Source organism: Calidris pugnax, unplaced genomic scaffold (assembly GCF_001431845.1).
Source record: "Calidris pugnax isolate Ruff unplaced genomic scaffold, ASM143184v1 scaffold27, whole genome shotgun sequence".
NCBI lineage: Eukaryota > Metazoa > Chordata > Aves > Charadriiformes > Scolopacidae > Calidris > Calidris pugnax.
This window is the reverse complement of record NW_015090893.1, coordinates 18,784,471-18,802,675: the sequence shown is the minus strand read 5'-3', so window position 1 is coordinate 18,802,675 and position 18,205 is coordinate 18,784,471. Positions and strand designations below refer to the sequence as shown.

Below are 18,205 nucleotides of genomic sequence, written 5' to 3'. Positions count from 1 at the left end.
CCGTGGGAACAGGCTCAGTTATAAAACTCACCCAAAGTGGGGCTAGTGACTAACCCGGAGATAATCCCTACCCTGCAGCACCCCGATCGCTCCAACATCACGCTCTCACTAATTAGTCCCATCTGATTGTATCTCCAGAGCCAAAAAGTCTTTACTAGGCAGTTTCAGAAGTGATATGAATAGAAAAAATATATGTTAACCTAGTGCAAAATGTGCAGACCTTGATGCCTTGAACTTAGTTTTCTAAATTCATACTGCAGCTGCTCACGTATCCTGAACAAAACCAGATCGTACCTGTTTTAGAGGAAGTTACTGGTGCTTCGTTTCTGCAGAATCACTGCTATTCAGAGGCTTAAAACAATGCCTTTGCACCCTACTATTGAAAAATTATGAGATTCATCTGTAAGTAATCCAGAAGCATGAATTTTATAAGAGCACAACAGAAATTGCAATTCATTTTTATTTTGAAGTTTTCCTGCAAAATTAAAATTCCTCCCCCGGAACACTTGCACTATGCTCAATTATTAACTCAATATTGAAGACAAATTATCAAAGAACAATTTAATTCTTCCTGGTGAAATATTTCCCCAAATATCCACTGTGTGTTGCAGAGGCAATGGTTTTACCAAGATGACCAAGAGACCCGTCATGCTCAAGGGTGTACTGGCCAGGAAAGAGCTCCCAAGGAACAACGCCAAGCCCTGCTCCTTGACTCCTGTCTCCAACACCACGTGGACCAAAGTATGGGCAGAAGAAGGCATGATGACCACTGGACCCTCTCCGTGCCCCCCTCAAACTTCCTCCTTGTCATTTACTACACATAAATACCTACACTGGAGGGTAACAAAAACAAACTGTGGATTTTCATAATCAAAAACCCTCCAGCAGCCACCACCTGTAGCACGAAATACTTCTACAGCCACCGTTCATGGGCTGGTGCCATCTTCTGCTTGTGCACAGATAGACCAAAAAGAATCCAATCCCTCACTTTTCCAACCTGATCCAAAAAAAATTGCACACCTGAGCATGGGATGGTTGGGATGAATCTGGATTGTGGGAAAAGAAAAGGGAAAGGAAGTAGCTGGGGTTTGGAAAGGGAACTAAGAAAAGAAGATGGTGAGTAATTTTATGTTTATTTCCTCATTTCAGGGTTCACGCTGGGTGCCCATGATGTCTATTAACCTCCACAATTAAATTAACTGTGCTTTCATATGGCAGTTGTATGTATGTGTGCACACATCCTTTATATGAAAATATTTATTAATTGTTACTATTTAAAATTCAAAATGGCCCAGTCTAAGCTGTGTCCCTCGGAGGCTGCACGGCACTCAGCCCAGTTCCCAAAATCTTCCAGGTTCCAACATCAACATGAAATTCTGCCCTAAAATCTGCTAAAATCTAGAAGAAAGAACTGTTGAGCTTCTCAGAGGCGGGAGGTGGCAGTGATTTGCAGAACACCTTCCCCACCACCAGCAGCCCTGCTCTGCAGCCACAGACAGAGGAATCGCCGTTTGAGAAGGAACCCACCGTTTCAGTCACCCAGGCAATGCCCTGCACGGAAGATTCCACCTTGGGCTCCTTCTGCCAGTGCTGGGACCTACCCTTCAACCCAGATTTTCCATTTAGACTAACACTACCGTCCGAACGGGCCAGTCCTGCCAGATTTCCTCGGTCTCCCTGGAGGAGCGCCGTGTTTGTAAAGCCCTGAGCAATAGGAGGAAACGCTGCAGCGTTATGCAATTTCCTCGTGATTCATATTCAGAAATCCTCAAAACAACCTTGAGCGAGTTTTTCAACTTTCAGCTCAGAAGATGCACAAGCCAAAAGAGTATAAATAGAAACCATTACATTCCCTCAGAATCGGTAGCCCAACTGGCTTGCCAGCCACCGCGGGACAGGTTGTGAAGCCATGGGCAGGAGCAGCACACACATTTGACACGGGTGTTTTGCAACTTTTTTTTTTTAAAGGAAAAGGGAAAATGGGGTGAAAACCAGCATGCAGAGTGGAGTCCAGTCACTGGGGCTGACTCAGATGGCTCTAGGCGGGGTGGTGTCGGCAGCACCCCAAAGCTGCAGCCCAGCCCCAGGAACCACGTGCTGGGACTCTTGTACATCACTTTTCCTACCCATGTCATTGCCCTGCCTGAGACAACAGAAAACCCACTTGGAACAAGGCTGTTCTCTTAACCTCTTCCCCACTTGGACACCAATGACGTACCTGATCCCCGTGGTCCAGATCCTAAAGTCCTCGTCCCCTTCAGCACACAACAGAAACCGAGACACATCAAGACAAGTCCTGGAGAATTTGTTTCCCATCCTACACAAGGAGTTGGAAGCTCGAGAAGCAGCAGCCATTAAGGAAAAGGTTTACAAATGTTATTCTGCAATGCCTGGACCAAAATCCCTTCCGGATGGTGTTGCAGAGTGCTCAGGTGCCCTCAGGAGAAGGCCAGAGAAGTCTTGCATTCACTCACAGCTTTGGCAGCACACAAACCCCCTCTGTGCTGTAAATGACGACAAATAGGTTTTTCATGGAGATCTTGAGTAACCCAAAGTGACTTCAAGAGAGCAAAACTTCAGCAAATTATTGAGCGTATTGAGTTTAAAAGATCAAAAGGCGTTACTTTGTTTCTGCTGTTTTTACCACCAAATGCTTCATTATTTCCACAGCAATTCCAGAGAAAAAGAAAGTAAAAACCCAGTATTTTCAAGCCTACTTTTAGCAGAGAGCGGTGGCACATTTTCTCTGACTGGGCAGACTGTAAGGATTTATCTCCTCAAACCAAAGCCTACCTGCTGACACCCAGAGCTGTACGTGACGAGGTGCCACACCACGACACCCCAGAAGGGCAGGGGCTATTCTCTTGGCTGCAGGTTCCCAGCACGTTATTCAGTCCCATCTCCACAGAGAAAGGTCCCCACAGCGTGCACAGGAACGCCCAGAGCTGGGCCAGAGCACTTGGGGGTCCCTTCGTGAGATGAGACATGGCAGGACACCATATGCCCTGCAGCCACAGGCAAGGGGGAAAAAGGAAGGAAGGAAGGAAAGAAGGAAGAAAAAAGAAAAGAGTGAGATGGGCACAGGTCCATCCCACGGCGGGCAGGATCCTCGGCACCTGAGCGAGCTCTGGCACACCATCGCAGAGCTCCTACGCTGGGCCACGGCCCAGGAGCAGGATGCCAGGAGAGCACGGAGCAGGAAGGCTCGTGTACAAAAAAGCATATTTCCTTGTTAAAAGCAGGACACCTGGCAACCTTGATGAAATCAGCCCTTGTTTCTGGCTCTGCTTTATCAACCCTGTTCTATTTCTGTCCGAGAGCCAGGTTTTCATACTACAAGCAGGATTTTCAGAGCTGGGCTGCACTGTGTTGTGGCTAGAAATAACCTTCCTTGCTCTCCGAGCCAGAACGACACAGATAGGAGCGAGATCTTTCCCAGCCCACATCCCTGCAAACCTCCCTGCAGGGGGAGGGGAGGAAAAAACATGCCTTGCTTCCCAAGCAAAAGCCTTGGCAGGGCAGCAGCAACCCGCTGCGAAATGCTGGTTTATGTCATTCAAGCGAGGGCTGTTCATTTGGAAGAGGGTGGCCCAGGGTCCCTGGCAGCTCCTTCCTTCCTTCCTTCCTCCCTCCCTTCCCTCCTTCCTTCCCAACATACTGTTCAGCACTGAACTAATGCATTGCAGTCGGAGCCACCCCCCTCCTCCCTCCCCTCTTTTCCCTCTCCCCCTCCTTCCTTCCAGCAGAAATTTTAGCTCAGAACTTACACCAATGCCTGAGTCTGATTAAAAGGGGAAAAAAAATAAAATAAAAATAAATCTATCAAAAGCGAAGCATCTGGGGGCTTGAATCCTCTACATGGGTCCTTGCTCTTCTGCCTCTCTCCAAGCTGAACTAAATGATGGTTCTAATTAAAAACAAGCCCACGTTTTATTACAAGTGCAGGCATTCCCCAGAGGCTCCGGGGCCGGCCGGGCTGCCCGCCAGCCAGCTGGGCTGCTTAGCTCAGCGCACTTGCATAACCCGCCATGGTCGTCACCTCGGGGAAAAACTACCTGGGCCAAACGAAGGAAAAAAATTACCTGGGCCAAACTATCAACCCACCATGTCCAAACACCAGAAGGAAATCGAGCAGCAGAGAGTTTGGGGGGAAAAAATAAGAGGGTGGGTGGAAGCGCTGGGGAACAAAGCATGTTAGCTACACAGCAGCCTCTAGGATAATGTAACTAAAGGTCAACTGGTTTAGAAAAATACATTTTTGGAATAACTAAAGCGCTTAAAGTTTCACAAAGCAGCATTTTTAAGCGAGTCCAGCAGAGCACATATGGTGAGACCGCTCAAGTGACTGATTAAAAGTGAAAACTTCTACTAGTTTAACAGCTTCCCCTAAAGTTTTCTAGGATGCTTGAGCAACAGCTCGCACATCCTCCTCCGCCAGCTATCTGCGCTGGGGCCCGGCCAGCCGCTCGCGCTCCCTCTCTCCCGCCAGCACACACGCCCTTCCTCCTCCCAGCATCTACTGACGAACAAGGAGCCTGCACACATCAAAAACCAACCTAATTTTAAATGACAGTGTCATCTTTATTTTTAAAATAACTGTAGCGCAGACATGCCTCGCGCTCCTCCTCTGTGAAAAGAGGTTTTGCACTGCCCAGTTGCTCTGAACAATGGCTGGTGGTTGAACGCCAAGGCTGTAACATCTCCGAGGAGACACCACTTTCAGTCCTCGGTCTGCACAGCTTCATGTGGGGCACACACTGGGACAGCCACCGGGGCAGGTGTTGGGGACAGACCATCGCGGGGACCCCCAGGCTCTGGGACAGTCAGCAGAAAGGGGAATGTGATCCCACCCTCACCAGTCCTGCTCTCCTCACCCTGGAGACCCCTTTGAGCCCCAGGCAGCAGCAGAGGTGGTTTCTTGGAGCAGGGATCGCAGTGCCCCGTCACCTCCCTGGGTTTGGGAGCTGGCCCTGTGGACACCTAACTGGTCTCAGTGCCCCTCTCCCCAATGGCAGCAGACAGGTCCCTTTCCAGACATGATCTGAAATTCCACAATGCTAACAGAATCATAGAATTATAAAAGGGACCTTAAAGCCCCCCCAGTGCCACCCCCTGCCCTGGGCAGGGACACCTCCCACCACACCAGGTTGCTCCAAGCCCCCTCCAACCTGCCCTTCAACCCCTCCAGGGATGGGGCAGCCACAGCTTCTCTGGCCAACCTGGGCCAGGCTCTCACCACCCTCACACCAAACAAGTTCTTCCCCACAGCTCAGCTCCATCTCCCCTCTTGCAGGGTCAAACCCTTCCCCCTCCTCCTAGGGCTCCCCTCCCTCATCCAGAGTCCCTCCCCAGCTTTCCTGGAGCCCCTTGAGGGACTGGAAGGGGCTCCAAGGTCTCCCTGGAGCCTTCTCTTCTCCAGGCTGAATAACATTCCTGTGAAACTACTCACTCCCCGGAGCCTTCTCGTCTCCAGGCTGAATAGCATCCCTGTGAAACTACTCACCCCCAGAGGTACAGAAATAAGACAATTAAAACATTCGGTGTTTCAAAGGGCAGGTTCTCTTCTGATGCTGCAGCTCAGAGAAGGAAAAAGCCCGGTAAGGGCCTGTGGTGGGATTGTAGCAGGTCAGGAAATAATCACTACTTACAATGAAATGCAAGGACCAATAACAGAAGAAATAAAGAAAGACGCTACTTTTGCAACTAACTGTAAAATGAAACATTTACTTTAAAAAAAAAAAGTCTCTGATAGTCAATGATAAAGAAAGACGCTACTTTTGCAACTAACTATACAATGAACCATTTACTTTAATTTTTAATTTAGAGTAGAAAAAGAGACTCTGATAGTCTATTCAAATTGGCAGAGAAGTTTGTCCTACTAACACGGAGCTATTCCTTGAATTTCTACATGTTTCTTGAATTGCCTGCTCAAGCAATGCTCAGCAGAGGTGATAGAAGAGCAGAGAGGAAAGGAAAGGCAACGTAGTCTCTTTGGTCTCTCACTCCCGTCACGGGTTCCCTGCCAGCCCCGCGGGGCAGACGCAGCCGGAGGGCGGGCAGGTGGGATCACACCGCAGCACCAACACCAAATCCCTTGATGCAACCACTCTGCAAACCTTTGCCTAAGCTGTTCCTCCTGTCCGGGCCCAGACTCACAGACAAGTCACCACACGTTGGCTGATCTACCCTGTTGGCACACACAGCGCGCTCCTCGCCAGCACGCTGCAGTTCAGGTTCCAGTAACCAGCCATCCCCGGGGGCTCGGCAAACTCAAACCACCTTCACCACCACGCTCACCTCCTGGCCTGCACCAAAGGGAAAGAAAACCAGTGGGCATCCCACACCGATATGTGTTGCAGGATGTCCCATGGATCCGTGGCCAGACCCAGGCTCAAATCCTCAGCCCTCGCTGAGTTTGCCTCGGTGGGTACCAGCAGCAAGATGCTAGGAGGGGAGAGAGGCACCTGCCAACACTTCCCCAGCAGAACTAACTTCTTCTCCCAAAGGGAAACCCAGCTTGTGTCACGGCACCAACCACCCTAGCTTACGAAAGAAAACCAGTGGGCATCCCACACCGATATGTGTTGCAGGATGTCCCATGGATCCGTGGCCAGACCCAGGCTCAAATCCTCAGCCCTCGCTGAGTTTGCCTCGGTGGGTACCAGCAGCAAGATGCTAGGAGGGGAGAGAGGCACCTGCCAACACTTCCCCAGCAGAACTAACTTCTTCTCCCAAAGGGAAACCCAGCTTGTGTCATGGCACCAACCACCCTAGCTTACAAGTACAGCCCAACTTGGAGCACTGTGTCTCACTGTGTCAGGGAGAACTGACCCTCCAGTTCAAGGACAGGGAACTACTGGAGAGAGTCCAGCAGAGGCTACAAAGATGATGATGGACTGGAGCATCTCTCTGCTGAGGAAAGGCTGAGAGCCCTGGGGCTGTTCACCTGGAGAAGAGCAGACTGAGGGGGATCTCATCGATGCTGAGCAATAGCTAAAGGGTGAGGAGCAAGAGGATGGGGTCAGACTCTTCTCAGTGGTGCCCAGGGATGGCACAAGGAGCAATGGGCACAAACTGGAACACGGGAAGTTCCATCTCAACATGAGGAAAAACTTTTACTTTGAAGGTGGCAGAGCCCTGGAAGAGGCTGCCCAGAGAGGGTGGGAGTCTCCTTCTCAGGAGAGATTCAAACCCTGCCTGGATGCGTTCCTGTCCAACCTGCTCTGCGTGACCCTGCTCTGGCAGGGGGTTGGACAGGGTGATCCCCACAGGTCCTTTCCAACCCTGACCATCCTGTTATTCTTTGAACTTGTGGAGCACAGACGACAATGTAGAGTGCCGCGGCAAAGCTGGCTACAGCAAAGAATGCATGAGAGGAATGACGAGGCGTTCACGCTCAGGAGATGAAAACCAGAGGCAGGAGCCACTCCTGGATGTCCCCAACAACAGAGCCAGAAGAAAGACAACAGGTCACAAACTTTCCAAAAGTGGGTGGGAGACAGCACTTTTAGGTGTGTAAAAGCAGTCCAGAGGGCTTTTTTCTCTTTTTAAGATGATCTAGAATGCTTCTCTCGGCATTCTTCTCTTTATGACCCAAACAGCTTCTTAAGCAAAGGACAAAAACTGTCAGTCTGAAGCAGCAGCGATTCTGGCTGGGTGAGCTATCAACTACTGAACCAGCATTTGCTGGAGCCATAAATAAAAGCCTGAAGTCAAGGCTTCGGACCTCACTGGCTTAAGTGCTTTAGAAACAAAATAAAAGCTTTATGTAAAGTTACTACTATTATGGGCTTAAAATAGGTTACGAAACAGGAGAGGGAGAAGAAAGGAATCGCTCTAAGAGCATGGGATGCAAAAACTAACATGGAATGTGATAAATTATCACAGAATCATAGAATCGTTAGAGTTGGAAGGGACCTTAAAAATCATCTAGATCCAACCATGGGCAGGGACACCTTCCACTAGACCAAGTTATCATTCTGTCTGAAAGCTCAGGCTGATTATCTGAGGATCCTCTTCCACCGCCATGTCCGCAAAAAGGACAAGGAACTTTTTTGGCAAAAATCTTGAGCTGTGAGATGCAAAAAAAGCCAAGGAGGGGCTCCACTGGGCCAGGTTTTGCTGCCAAGCTGGCAGCAGGGCTCACCATTGGTGCAGCCAGGGGTGATGGGCATACCTCCACCGAGAGAGAGGTGCCCTCTGAGGCAGCTCAGGTGCTCCCAGGCGGTGCGAGAGCACGGGCAAAACTGCAGCTTCGGTTCAGGGAAAGTTCACTGGGTTGTCTGGGTCGGGGAGCAGATTAGAGGCAAAGAGAGAAAGCAAACAATAGAAACTTAAGAGCTTGAGAGGAGGCAGAGTGGGGGAAAAAATGTTCTGTTCAGCAAAGACAGAGAGACAGGGAGATGGAGAAGCAGCAACTGGAATGAGTCAGGTCATGGAAAACAGAACAGAAAGAACGAATTTGCCATAAGCAAACAAAGCCAGACAGGACAAAGGCCATGAAAAAACTTCAAGATAAAGCATACACAAATAACCATCTTTCTCTGGAAAGCCCACAGAAACACATGTCTGTGGGATTGAGAGGGTAAAAAGATCGGCATGGAAAAGGCTGCAGGGAAACAAGCTGAAGAGACAGACATGGACCAAACCCCTGAGAGCACCAGAAGAGCAAATGTGATGATCACTCCGACATCTCGCCCACAGGCAAAGAGAAAACAGCCAAAGACCACCATCTGTAGTCAAAGATGTTCCTATTCTACTACTGTTTCTGATAATTCACTTTTAGAATCATAAAATCACAGGATGGTTTGGGTGGGAAGGGACCTTTAAAGCCCCCTCAGTGCCACCCCCTGCCCTGGGCAGGGACACCTCCCACCACACCAGGTTGCTCCAAGCCCCCTCCAACCTGCCCTTCAACCCCTCCAGGGATGGGGCAGCCACAGCTTCTCTGGCCAACCTGGGCCAGGCTCTCACCACCCTCACACCAAACAAGTTCTTCCCCACAGCTCAGCTCCATCTCCCCTCTTGCAGGGTCAAACCCTTCCCCCTCCTCCTAGGGCTCCCCTCCCTCATCCAGAGTCCCTCCCCATCTCTCCTGGAGCCCCTTGAGGGACTGGAAGGGGCTCCAAGGTCTCCCTGGAGCCTTCTCTTCTCCAGGATGAACCCCCCCAACTCTCTCAGCACCCCCTCCCAGCAGAGGGGCTCCAGCATTCCCAGCATCTCGATGGCCTCCTCTGGCCCCATCCAACAGCTCCATGTCCTGTCTCTGTGACAAATCACAGCCAGTGCCCTCAGGGAAAAGCATGGCCGGCATTATCAGTAGCTGCAGTGGTGGGTCCCTGAGTCTCACCCGACACTGGTGCAGCAGCAGCTGCAAACACTGCACCCCACGCTCATCACCGCTCCCCATCCCCATCAAAGAGGGGTCTTCAACCTCTGCTGGGAACACGTCATGAGCGCAGTACCAAAACCAGTACAGAGGATTGAAAGTGACCTCCGAGGAGTCGGAGAGGAGATGAATTGGAACAATAAAGCAGATCTGCAGGTTGCAGCGAGCCCCAACACAGGAAGAGAAGGTCGGGAAGGTGTGTGGCTGGTGCCCCACCGTCCCCCCGTGGCAGCGCGAGTGTCAGGACCGAAGTCCTTCAAGTTAATTTATTTTTTGAATGAGCCAAAATGACAGGAATGCCGAGGTTGAAAGCACTGGATTGAGTTCAAAAGACATCATTTCCACTGGGAAATTAATCTCTCACCATTTTGTATAATTAGACAAGGAAAATGAAAAACAATTTCAGAAAGAATTCCCAGAAGCAATATCGGAGGAGGAGGCGGGAGGCGAGGGTGCTGCCTGTTGGACAGGAATGCGAGGCTGGGCTTTGTTGTTACGCTGGGGTTTGCTACAAAAACACAACACGACATTTCCAGAGCAGCAACGCCGGCCGAGCTCCAGCGCCGCCACGCAGCTGCCGGACGGGGAGAGACGCCATGGGGAAGGGCCCTGGCCCCGCGGCCACCAGGCCAGCGGTGGGGTGCAGAGCTGCTGACCGACCACCATGCCGCCATTTTCCTTCTGTTCCTCACACCAAACCAAATCAGCCACCGCCATGGGCCAGCCCTGAGGAGGTGGCAGGCCCCACCACAGCAGGGCACCATGGCCCCTGCTGCAGGGACCCCAGGAAGGCCCCAAACCCAAGTGGGACAAGATGGTGGCAGTAATCACCATGGAAATGCCCATCCTCAGGCCATGGAAGGACAGGGAGAGGGAAGGACCCCCATGGCTGGCGAGGGAAATGGGAAAAGAAGAGAGACCTTACAAGTTTTGAAGGTCTGTGCTCACCTCCCCACAGTTTACTGTGATTAAATGCTGCCTGCCCCCCCAAATTATCAATTACTCATTTTGGGGCATCGGGAGAAGGAAGACAAGAGGAACAGGGGAGAGAGGTGGCTGTGATTTTGGGCTGTGCCAGGTTTTGGGGACAAAACCAAGAAAGAAGTGCTTGCCCTGGGCTGGGAGCCCGGGATGGGGACGGCAGGGACGGGCAGCCTGGCTGTGGAGGGCATGGTGCTCCCCCAATCCCGGGGGGGTAAGGCATTGGCCAACACCCTGCAGAGCCCCTGGTGACATGGGGGGCTGCCCTGGTCCCCGCTGGGACACAAGTGCAATGAGCGGGCTGGTCTCAGCTTGCCATCTAGTGGAGAGCGGCCAGTATGGCCTCCCCCCAACACACCGCCCTGCTCCATTTTGTGCCGCCTGCAGGCCCCCGGGGCTGGGGGACCCACCTCCGCTCCCCACCCAGCAGAGGTGGCACCCACCACCTGAGGTACGGCCCGGCCAGTCAACTGGCACCAGGGTGGCCACCGCAGCCCCAGCCAAGGCCAGGGTGGCCCACACAGCCATAGAGCCGAGGAGGAGTTAGCTGAGCTGAGTCATGGCCGGGAGCCCAGAGGCGGCTGCAGAAAGGGAATGGAGTCCTTCACGCCCACCATGATACGTCTGATCACCCTGAGCTCCTGCTGGCTGCCAGCGAGAGCCCTCAGCACCCTGCCTGGTTTTGCAGTCTCAGACCCCCCTGCCACCAAAGAAAGGCTCCACGTGCAGGTCCACAGGCTCTTAGACATGCTGACCTCACCTGGCATTTAAATTTCATTAGGCTAATAAACAGCAGACCCGCCGTGAACTCCAAGCCATCACCTATAGCTACAGGTTGCCACCAGGTCTTGACTGAAGGCTAAGAAAGAGTTTGGTTGGGGCTCAAACAGAGGGAAATAAATTAAGGACGAGATGTATAAAGCATACTGTCGAAGTGAGGGCGAGGAGTGGGCACTGGGGGCTCCTTGCCCAAGCAAAGGAGTGGCACATCTAGGCAGAAGAATGCTTGCAGCAAAGGGCTGCTGGTGCCTGCAGACCTCCGGCACCTAGGGAAGGTCTAAGAGAGTTTAAGTGTCTCCATAATATCTCAAAAATGTGGATCTTGCCCTCCGGGCTTCCATTAATTCAGCTGCAACCACTTCTGAACGTCGCGAGTTCCCAGCACTGACAAACAGCATGGCATTTCCAGCCAGGCCCAGCCCCTGGTTGGGAAGGTGAACACAGCATGAAACCCAGACACCACGGCTACCATCTGATTGTCCCCCATGGCCCTCAGCTCCATGAGCTTGGTGGCCCTCCAGCCCAGCGTCCTCACACGGAGGAGCAGACACAACTAGACCTGGGTGTGTGGGAAACCCTGAGGGGGTTTCTAGACATCAATCTGATGTCTAGGTCAGGGTCCTGCAATTGCCTTCCAGAATGGGAGCAGAAACTTTATTTACTTTCCGGAGGATGGAGCTTAATCACCCAAGGACTAAGTCACGCGAGTGCCAAGAGGAACAGGGCCCTTCCCAACAGGTCCGACCCCTGGGAGGTCCCAGGACAAAACCCCCCAGCCCCTGCAGTGCTGCCTTTCCATTCAGTGACCAGCCTTGAGCTCCCTGAAGCATGCAAGGGACTTCGGACTTTGGTCTTGCCTCTGTGAACTTGCAGATTATGCAGAAGAACTGAAGAGAGGGCATGGGGAGCAGAAGAAAAGGAGAAAGCACCACTGATGTGTCTCCATTTCAGAGAGCTCCCCCCCTGCCCGGCAGGGGCATGGGACCGACTGCTCATCCCCAGCCCGTAGAGCTCTCGGATACATGGCACTAACACCACCAACTCCCACACCAAATGCTGGCTGGATTTTTATAGACTTGTATTGCTTTAAAGAACGAAAAAGAAAAACAAAACAAATGGAGCAAAGGGCAGCACGATGCGAGTGCCAGAACAGCACTGCTCAGACCCCATCCTTGCCTTATTTCCTCTGACAGGATCACAGGCTGTTGCCTTTGCCATTTAACATTAACTTCTCCATCACCACTCAAGGTTATGGACAACAGATTAGTGCAGCTCAACAGGGATATATCTCAACGGGGATACGATCTAACACGTTTCACACCCTTAACCCTCTCTCTACCTTTACATCACAAGGCTCGCTCTCCCAGAGAAAGGTTTTCACATCCCAAACACTTCCCACCCAGTACCCCACGGCTGCGCTCCCTCACGGGAGGATGGTTTCTAAGATTTCCCACCTGCTCGGAAGGTAAGAGCAGGAACCGCTGATACCGACATCTCTCCCTGGGCTGGCACGCTCGCTGCAGACTTGGCAAGCAAAGCCCCAACCTGACTAAAATGCTTATCTTGTTCAGTTCTTTGCCACAAAGCAAACAGCCTAATTTGTGCCTCTCTCAGTCCCGCAGCCGCCGCTGCCAAGAGCCAACACCGCTTTTACCCTTCGCTCCAGCTCCAGAGAAGTTTGGGAGTCACTCCGGCCCCCACCACAGACATTTGCAAACTGCAGCACCAGAAGGGGAGAAAAAACACGGGAAAGTTATCCCGAGTATCTTAACAAAAACGAATGCAACTGCTCTGCTGCGGAGTTGGCATTTTCCTCTACTTCCAGCTTCTGTAACATAAACGAAAACCCAAAGTCAAGGCAGGGTTTTTAGTCAAATTAGTAACAGTGGTAAGAGTTAACAGACTGATGATAGCTATCTGGAGACTGCTTTGACTGCAAGATGTATAATAAATCTTTTCAAGTTGTGACAAATGTCTTGGCTAATGTAGCCCACATTCTACATTTAGATCTTCCTAGAATGTAATACAACATTTGGTTTTAGTTTTTTAATTATAATTAAGAAACAAACTCCAGTCCACTTTAATCTCTCCACAGCCTGAATTTGCACATGGAATCACTGTCCCCACCGTGCCAATCTTTCCCACACTCAATATTCAAATCAAAGGAAAACCAGACATTCTCTCCAGCAGGAGTTTTTCGCTTACAGAAATATAGTCAGAGCACAGAATGGGTATTTCTAAGAGTCCAAAGGTTAAATCCTTGTCTCTTGCTCAAGGAAATCTCTGCGGAGCAGGTAACACCCCACACCCTGGTGTTGCAAGATGAGAACCCAAACAGAACAGATCAACAACTCCACTTCTGAGGGATCAAGGAGGATAACTGAGGACAAGGAGCTGCCTCGTCTGTCAACACGCACCATCTTTGTCAGGAAAATACCTCTCGGATCCATTTCCCTACAGGCTCCATTCCCATGGCTCCCACACCGCACCTGGAAGGCCAGGTTTAAACGCCATTAGCATTTAAGTGCCATGAGGTATTGCATTAGTGCACAGCAGCAATCCTTGACGTGCAGGATGAACAAGCTACCCTGAGCTGATGGGCACGATAGGGGAGAATAGAAATACGCAGGCGGCAGCTCAAGACCTGTGTGTTTTTGAAGGAGTTCACAGAACCAGATGCTGAAACAGGATAATCCAGGCTGTCCCGCGTCTGTTACTTCATAGCGCCTCTCGCATGCACAGCGCTTCACAAACACGGAAAAGCTCTGGCTGCACTTCCGCAACCCAACCCTAACATAACACATAACAGCCTGGCTCTGCTGTTGGGCCAAATCCTGAAAACATCAGCAGGTCAAAATGCAAGCGAGTGACCGCATTCACACAGCTCCTGCTGCAGGTGACTGGGTTTCGCATCCTCACAACCAGAATTGCCCGTGGAGGCGAGGAGGGGGATGTAGGTGAGTGGGCTGGAGGGGGACGAGGCTTGATTTGGACCAGGAGCAAGAATGCGTTTTCTTTCTGAAAAAACTGAAACTATCATCCTGTCTGCAGGTGCCACCGCAGAACCAAGGCAGGGGGTAATGTTGGAGGGAGCAAGACAGCTTGCAGGATGGAGCTGGAGAGGTTGGTACGTCCTACACCCCAGTGTCCTCCCACTGCAGCGGCCCCAGGGCAGGGCCATCCACTGGAGAGCCAAGGTGAGGAGCAGGCTGGATCCGCCAGACAAGGCTCCCTTCTCAACACAGGGCAGGAAAAGGGAGCAGAGGCTGAACTGTGCACACAACATGCATTCAGTCCCTTTTTCCCCTCTTTGCCTGCACCTCCCACAAAGCCTCTTCTTGGAAAGGCTACAGCTCAGGTGCAACTGAGCATTTGTGTCCCAGGAGCACCATTTTGCCACAGGGAGGAAACCAAGGTGGCAGAGAGCTGTGATCACCATCAGAGGTAGGTCCAAGCCACGCAGCACATGCCCTGTTAGAGCTTGGAGAAGGAAAAGCTTGGTGGGGACCTGGCAGCACCCTTCCTGCGAGGAAGGGCATGGGAAAGACAAGAGCCAGGCTCCTCACAGCTCTACCTGGCAGCAGAACAAGGGACAAGAGGTGTAAATTTAACCAGGAGAGGCTCCGACTGGGTGTCAGGAGGATGGTGGAGCAGCAGAGCTGGAGCCCAGAGGGGCTGTGCAGTCTCCTCCCTCGGATGCTCTCAGCACCTGACCGGATAACACCACAAGCAACCAGCTGGACTAGAAACCTCCCAAGGTCCTGTCCTGCCTGAATTACCCACTGGATCTATGATTCCTGGTGGTAATCCATAACGAAACCCTTTACCTGACATAGGGAGCAGCACCCTGGACACACACCGCCTTCCTGACCTCCTTCCCGGCCGCTGCACGTTTCTAAAGGAAGCTGCTTTCCAGCATTCACCGGACAGCCTGCCTGGATCCACCTCTCATCTGGCTTCAACAAACATTTTTACCGACAAACAAGGACCTTTTTTGTGGATTTGGGATGGGAAACTGCTCAAACCAGTCCCAGTCTGTGGCAGTGGGGCTGTGCTGGGACGGGACACCCTGCTCCCCACGGGGGCTCCCCTCCCGCTGCCGGAGCCTGATTCCAGCCCCAAAGCACAGCCTCCTCCTCCAAAACCGTGCGGGCTGTCCCGTAACAGCCCTGGCTCTCACCCGCAAACTTTCCTCTCGTATCCTGCTAGGCTTTTGGCCACGCTGAGGCACGGAGGCCCATGGGCTGGTTCTCACTCTGCAGACAGGCTGCTGGGCAGAGCCGTGTTTGCCGGTGGCTGCTGGATGGTTACACCAGCACTTCTCAGAGGGAACCAGCTCAGAACCAGCCGAAGCTCTTTAAATGTGGCAGTAAAGCTCACATTCACATTACAAACTGAAAAACCAGCAACTCAGAGTTTTCTAAAAACCTCCACAATCCCTTCCAGAGGTGAGGACGCCTGTGCAGCCTTGGCAGGGCAGGAGCAGAGACGGCAGCGAGGAGGCTATCGCTGAGCACAGGGAAGAGGGGCCACACTCTTCCGCTCACACTAAATCTGCAATTCTCTAGAAGACCCAGGAACGGCTGCCAGATGAGTTGCAGGACTCAAAAAGCCCTGGAAATCTACCGCATATTTTCTTCCACTGCTCTTTTTGCCGTGTTTTCCTTTCAGCACAACACACCAGCGTGTTTGTGCTGGCCAAGCCTACCCTCCTCCTTTCCACCGCACCTTCAAGCAATCCAAGCACAGGAGATACAGTATTACCTCAAATATTTAACCAAGGGATTAAACTATTCTCTTGGCAGAAGGCTCGAGCTGCCCCACGGATACAGCTCTCGCACCGGCTGGCAGGCGCTGCGTGACAGCCTGCTCTGCAGCAAACAATCTGCCCCGGGCTACAAAAAGCTCTCCTCAATTTTCTCCAACACTTTTTTTTTTTTTGCTAATATTTCTGCTCACCGGTTCCCGGCCATCCATTGCCTCCATCCACAGCTTTCGGTCCTCTTCTGAAAGCGCCTGCATGGTGATCACGCCGGGCCTGCAAAGATACAGGGAATGCTGTAAATAAACTGCAGGATGGAAAACAAAGATGACAAATTTCCCATAAGAGAGAGACAGAGACAGAGGACAACCTGCTTCCCAGCCAAACCCCAGCAGTGTGAGGCCCAGCCCAGCTTGACCTCTCCAGGGATGTCCCTGCAGGTGCTAACCATTACCAGCAAACGAGCAGAGCACAACTCCAACCCTCCACACACGTTTTCAGTGGTTTTAGTGTAAGACAGCTGGTTGCCAAATTATTCCTCTGGCTTTCGGCCAGACAGCTCACCTGCACCGGGGCTGAGCACATCCCTGCAATGGCAGGAGAGGGCAAGGAAGGTAACAAGGCAGGGGGTAATGTTGGAGGGAGCAAGACAGCTTGCAGGATGGAGCTGGAGAGGTTGGTACGTCCTACACCCCAGTGTCCTCCCACTGCAGCGGCCCCAGGGCAGGGCCATCCACTGGAGAGCCAAGGTGAGGAGCAGGCTGGATCCGCCAGACAAGGCTCCCTTCTCAACACAGGGTAGGAGAAGGGAGCAGAGGCTGAACTGTGCACACAACATGCGTTCAGTGCCTTTTTCCCTCTGTGCCTGCACCTCCCACAAAGCCTCTTCTTGAAAAGGCTACAGCTCAGGTGCAACTGAGCATTTGTGTCCCAGGAGCACCATTTTGCCACAGGGAGGAAACCAAGGTGGCAGAGAGCTGTGATCACCATCAGAGGTAGGTCCAAGCCACGCAGCACATGCCCTGTTAGAGCTTGGAGAAGGAAAAGCTTGGTGGGGACCTGGCAGCACCCTTCCTGCGAGGAAGGGCATGGGAAAGACAAGAGCCAGGCTCCTCACAGCTCTGCCTGGCAGCAGGACAGGGGACAAGAGGTGTAAATTGAAACAGGAGAGGCTCAGACTGGGTGTCAGGAGGATGGTGATAGACAAGGAAAATGAAAAACAATTTCAGAAAGAATTCCCAGAAGCAATATCGGAGGAGGAGGCGGGAGGCGAGGGTGCTGCCTGTTGGACAGGAATGCGAGGCTGGGCTTTGTTGTTACGCTGGGGTTTGCTACAAAAACACAACACGACATTTCCAGAGCAGCAACGCCGGCCGAGCTCCAGCGCCGCCACGCAGCTGCCGGACGGGGAGAGACGCCATGGGGAAGGGCCCTGGCCCCGCGGCCACCAGGCCAGCGGTGGGGTGCAGAGCTGCTGACCGACCACCATGCCGCCATTTTCCTTCTGTTCCTCACACCAAACCAAATCAGCCACCGCCATGGGCCAGCCCTGAGGAGGTGGCAGGCCCCACCACAGCAGGGCACCATGGCCCCTGCTGCAGGGACCCCAGGAAGGCCCCAAACCCAAGTGGGACAAGATGGTGGCAGTAATCACCATGGAAATGCCCATCCTCAGGCCATGGAAGGACAGGGAGAGGGAAGGACCCCCATGGCTGGCGAGGGAAATGGGAAAAGAAGAGAGACCTTACAAGTTTTGAAGGTCTGTGCTCACCTCCCCACAGTTTACTGTGATTAAATGCTGCCTGCCCCCCCAAATTATCAATTACTCATTTTGGGGCATCGGGAGAAGGAAGACAAGAGGAACAGGGGAGAGAGGTGGCTGTGATTTTGGGCTGTGCCAGGTTTTGGGGACAAAACCAAGAAAGAAGTGCTTGCCCTGGGCTGGGAGCCCGGGATGGGGACGGCAGGGACGGGCAGCCTGGCTGTGGAGGGCATGGTGCTCCCCCAATCCCGGGGGGGTAAGGCATTGGCCAACACCCTGCAGAGCCCCTGGTGACATGGGGGGCTGCCCTGGTCCCCGCTGGGACACAAGTGCAATGAGCGGGCTGGTCTCAGCTTGCCATCTAGTGGAGAGCGGCCAGTATGGCCTCCCCCCAACACACCGCCCTGCTCCATTTTGTGCCGCCTGCAGGCCCCCGGGGCTGGGGGACCCACCTCAGCTCCCCACCCAGCAGAGGTGGCACCCACCACCTGAGGTACGGCCCGGCCAGTCAACTGGCACCAGGGTGGCCACC

The 18,205-nt window shown here is 52.6% G+C and overlaps 1 protein-coding gene across 6 annotated transcripts in view; it reads right to left on the bottom strand.

The window, feature by feature from the left end:
* ARHGAP26 (Rho GTPase activating protein 26) overlaps nt 1–18,205 on the bottom strand; it is a 130,873-nt gene that overhangs the window by 85,214 nt on the left and 27,454 nt on the right. For 2 of the 6 annotated variants that reach the window (XM_014948075.1, XM_014948077.1), the window contains one exon: nt 16,109–16,187. The exons of the other annotated variants lie outside the window; for them this stretch is intronic. In XM_014948075.1, coding sequence (XP_014803561.1) covers nt 16,109–16,187 — 79 coding nt within the window. The remainder of the gene's footprint in view (nt 1–16,108; nt 16,188–18,205) is intronic. 6 annotated transcript variants of the gene reach the window in all.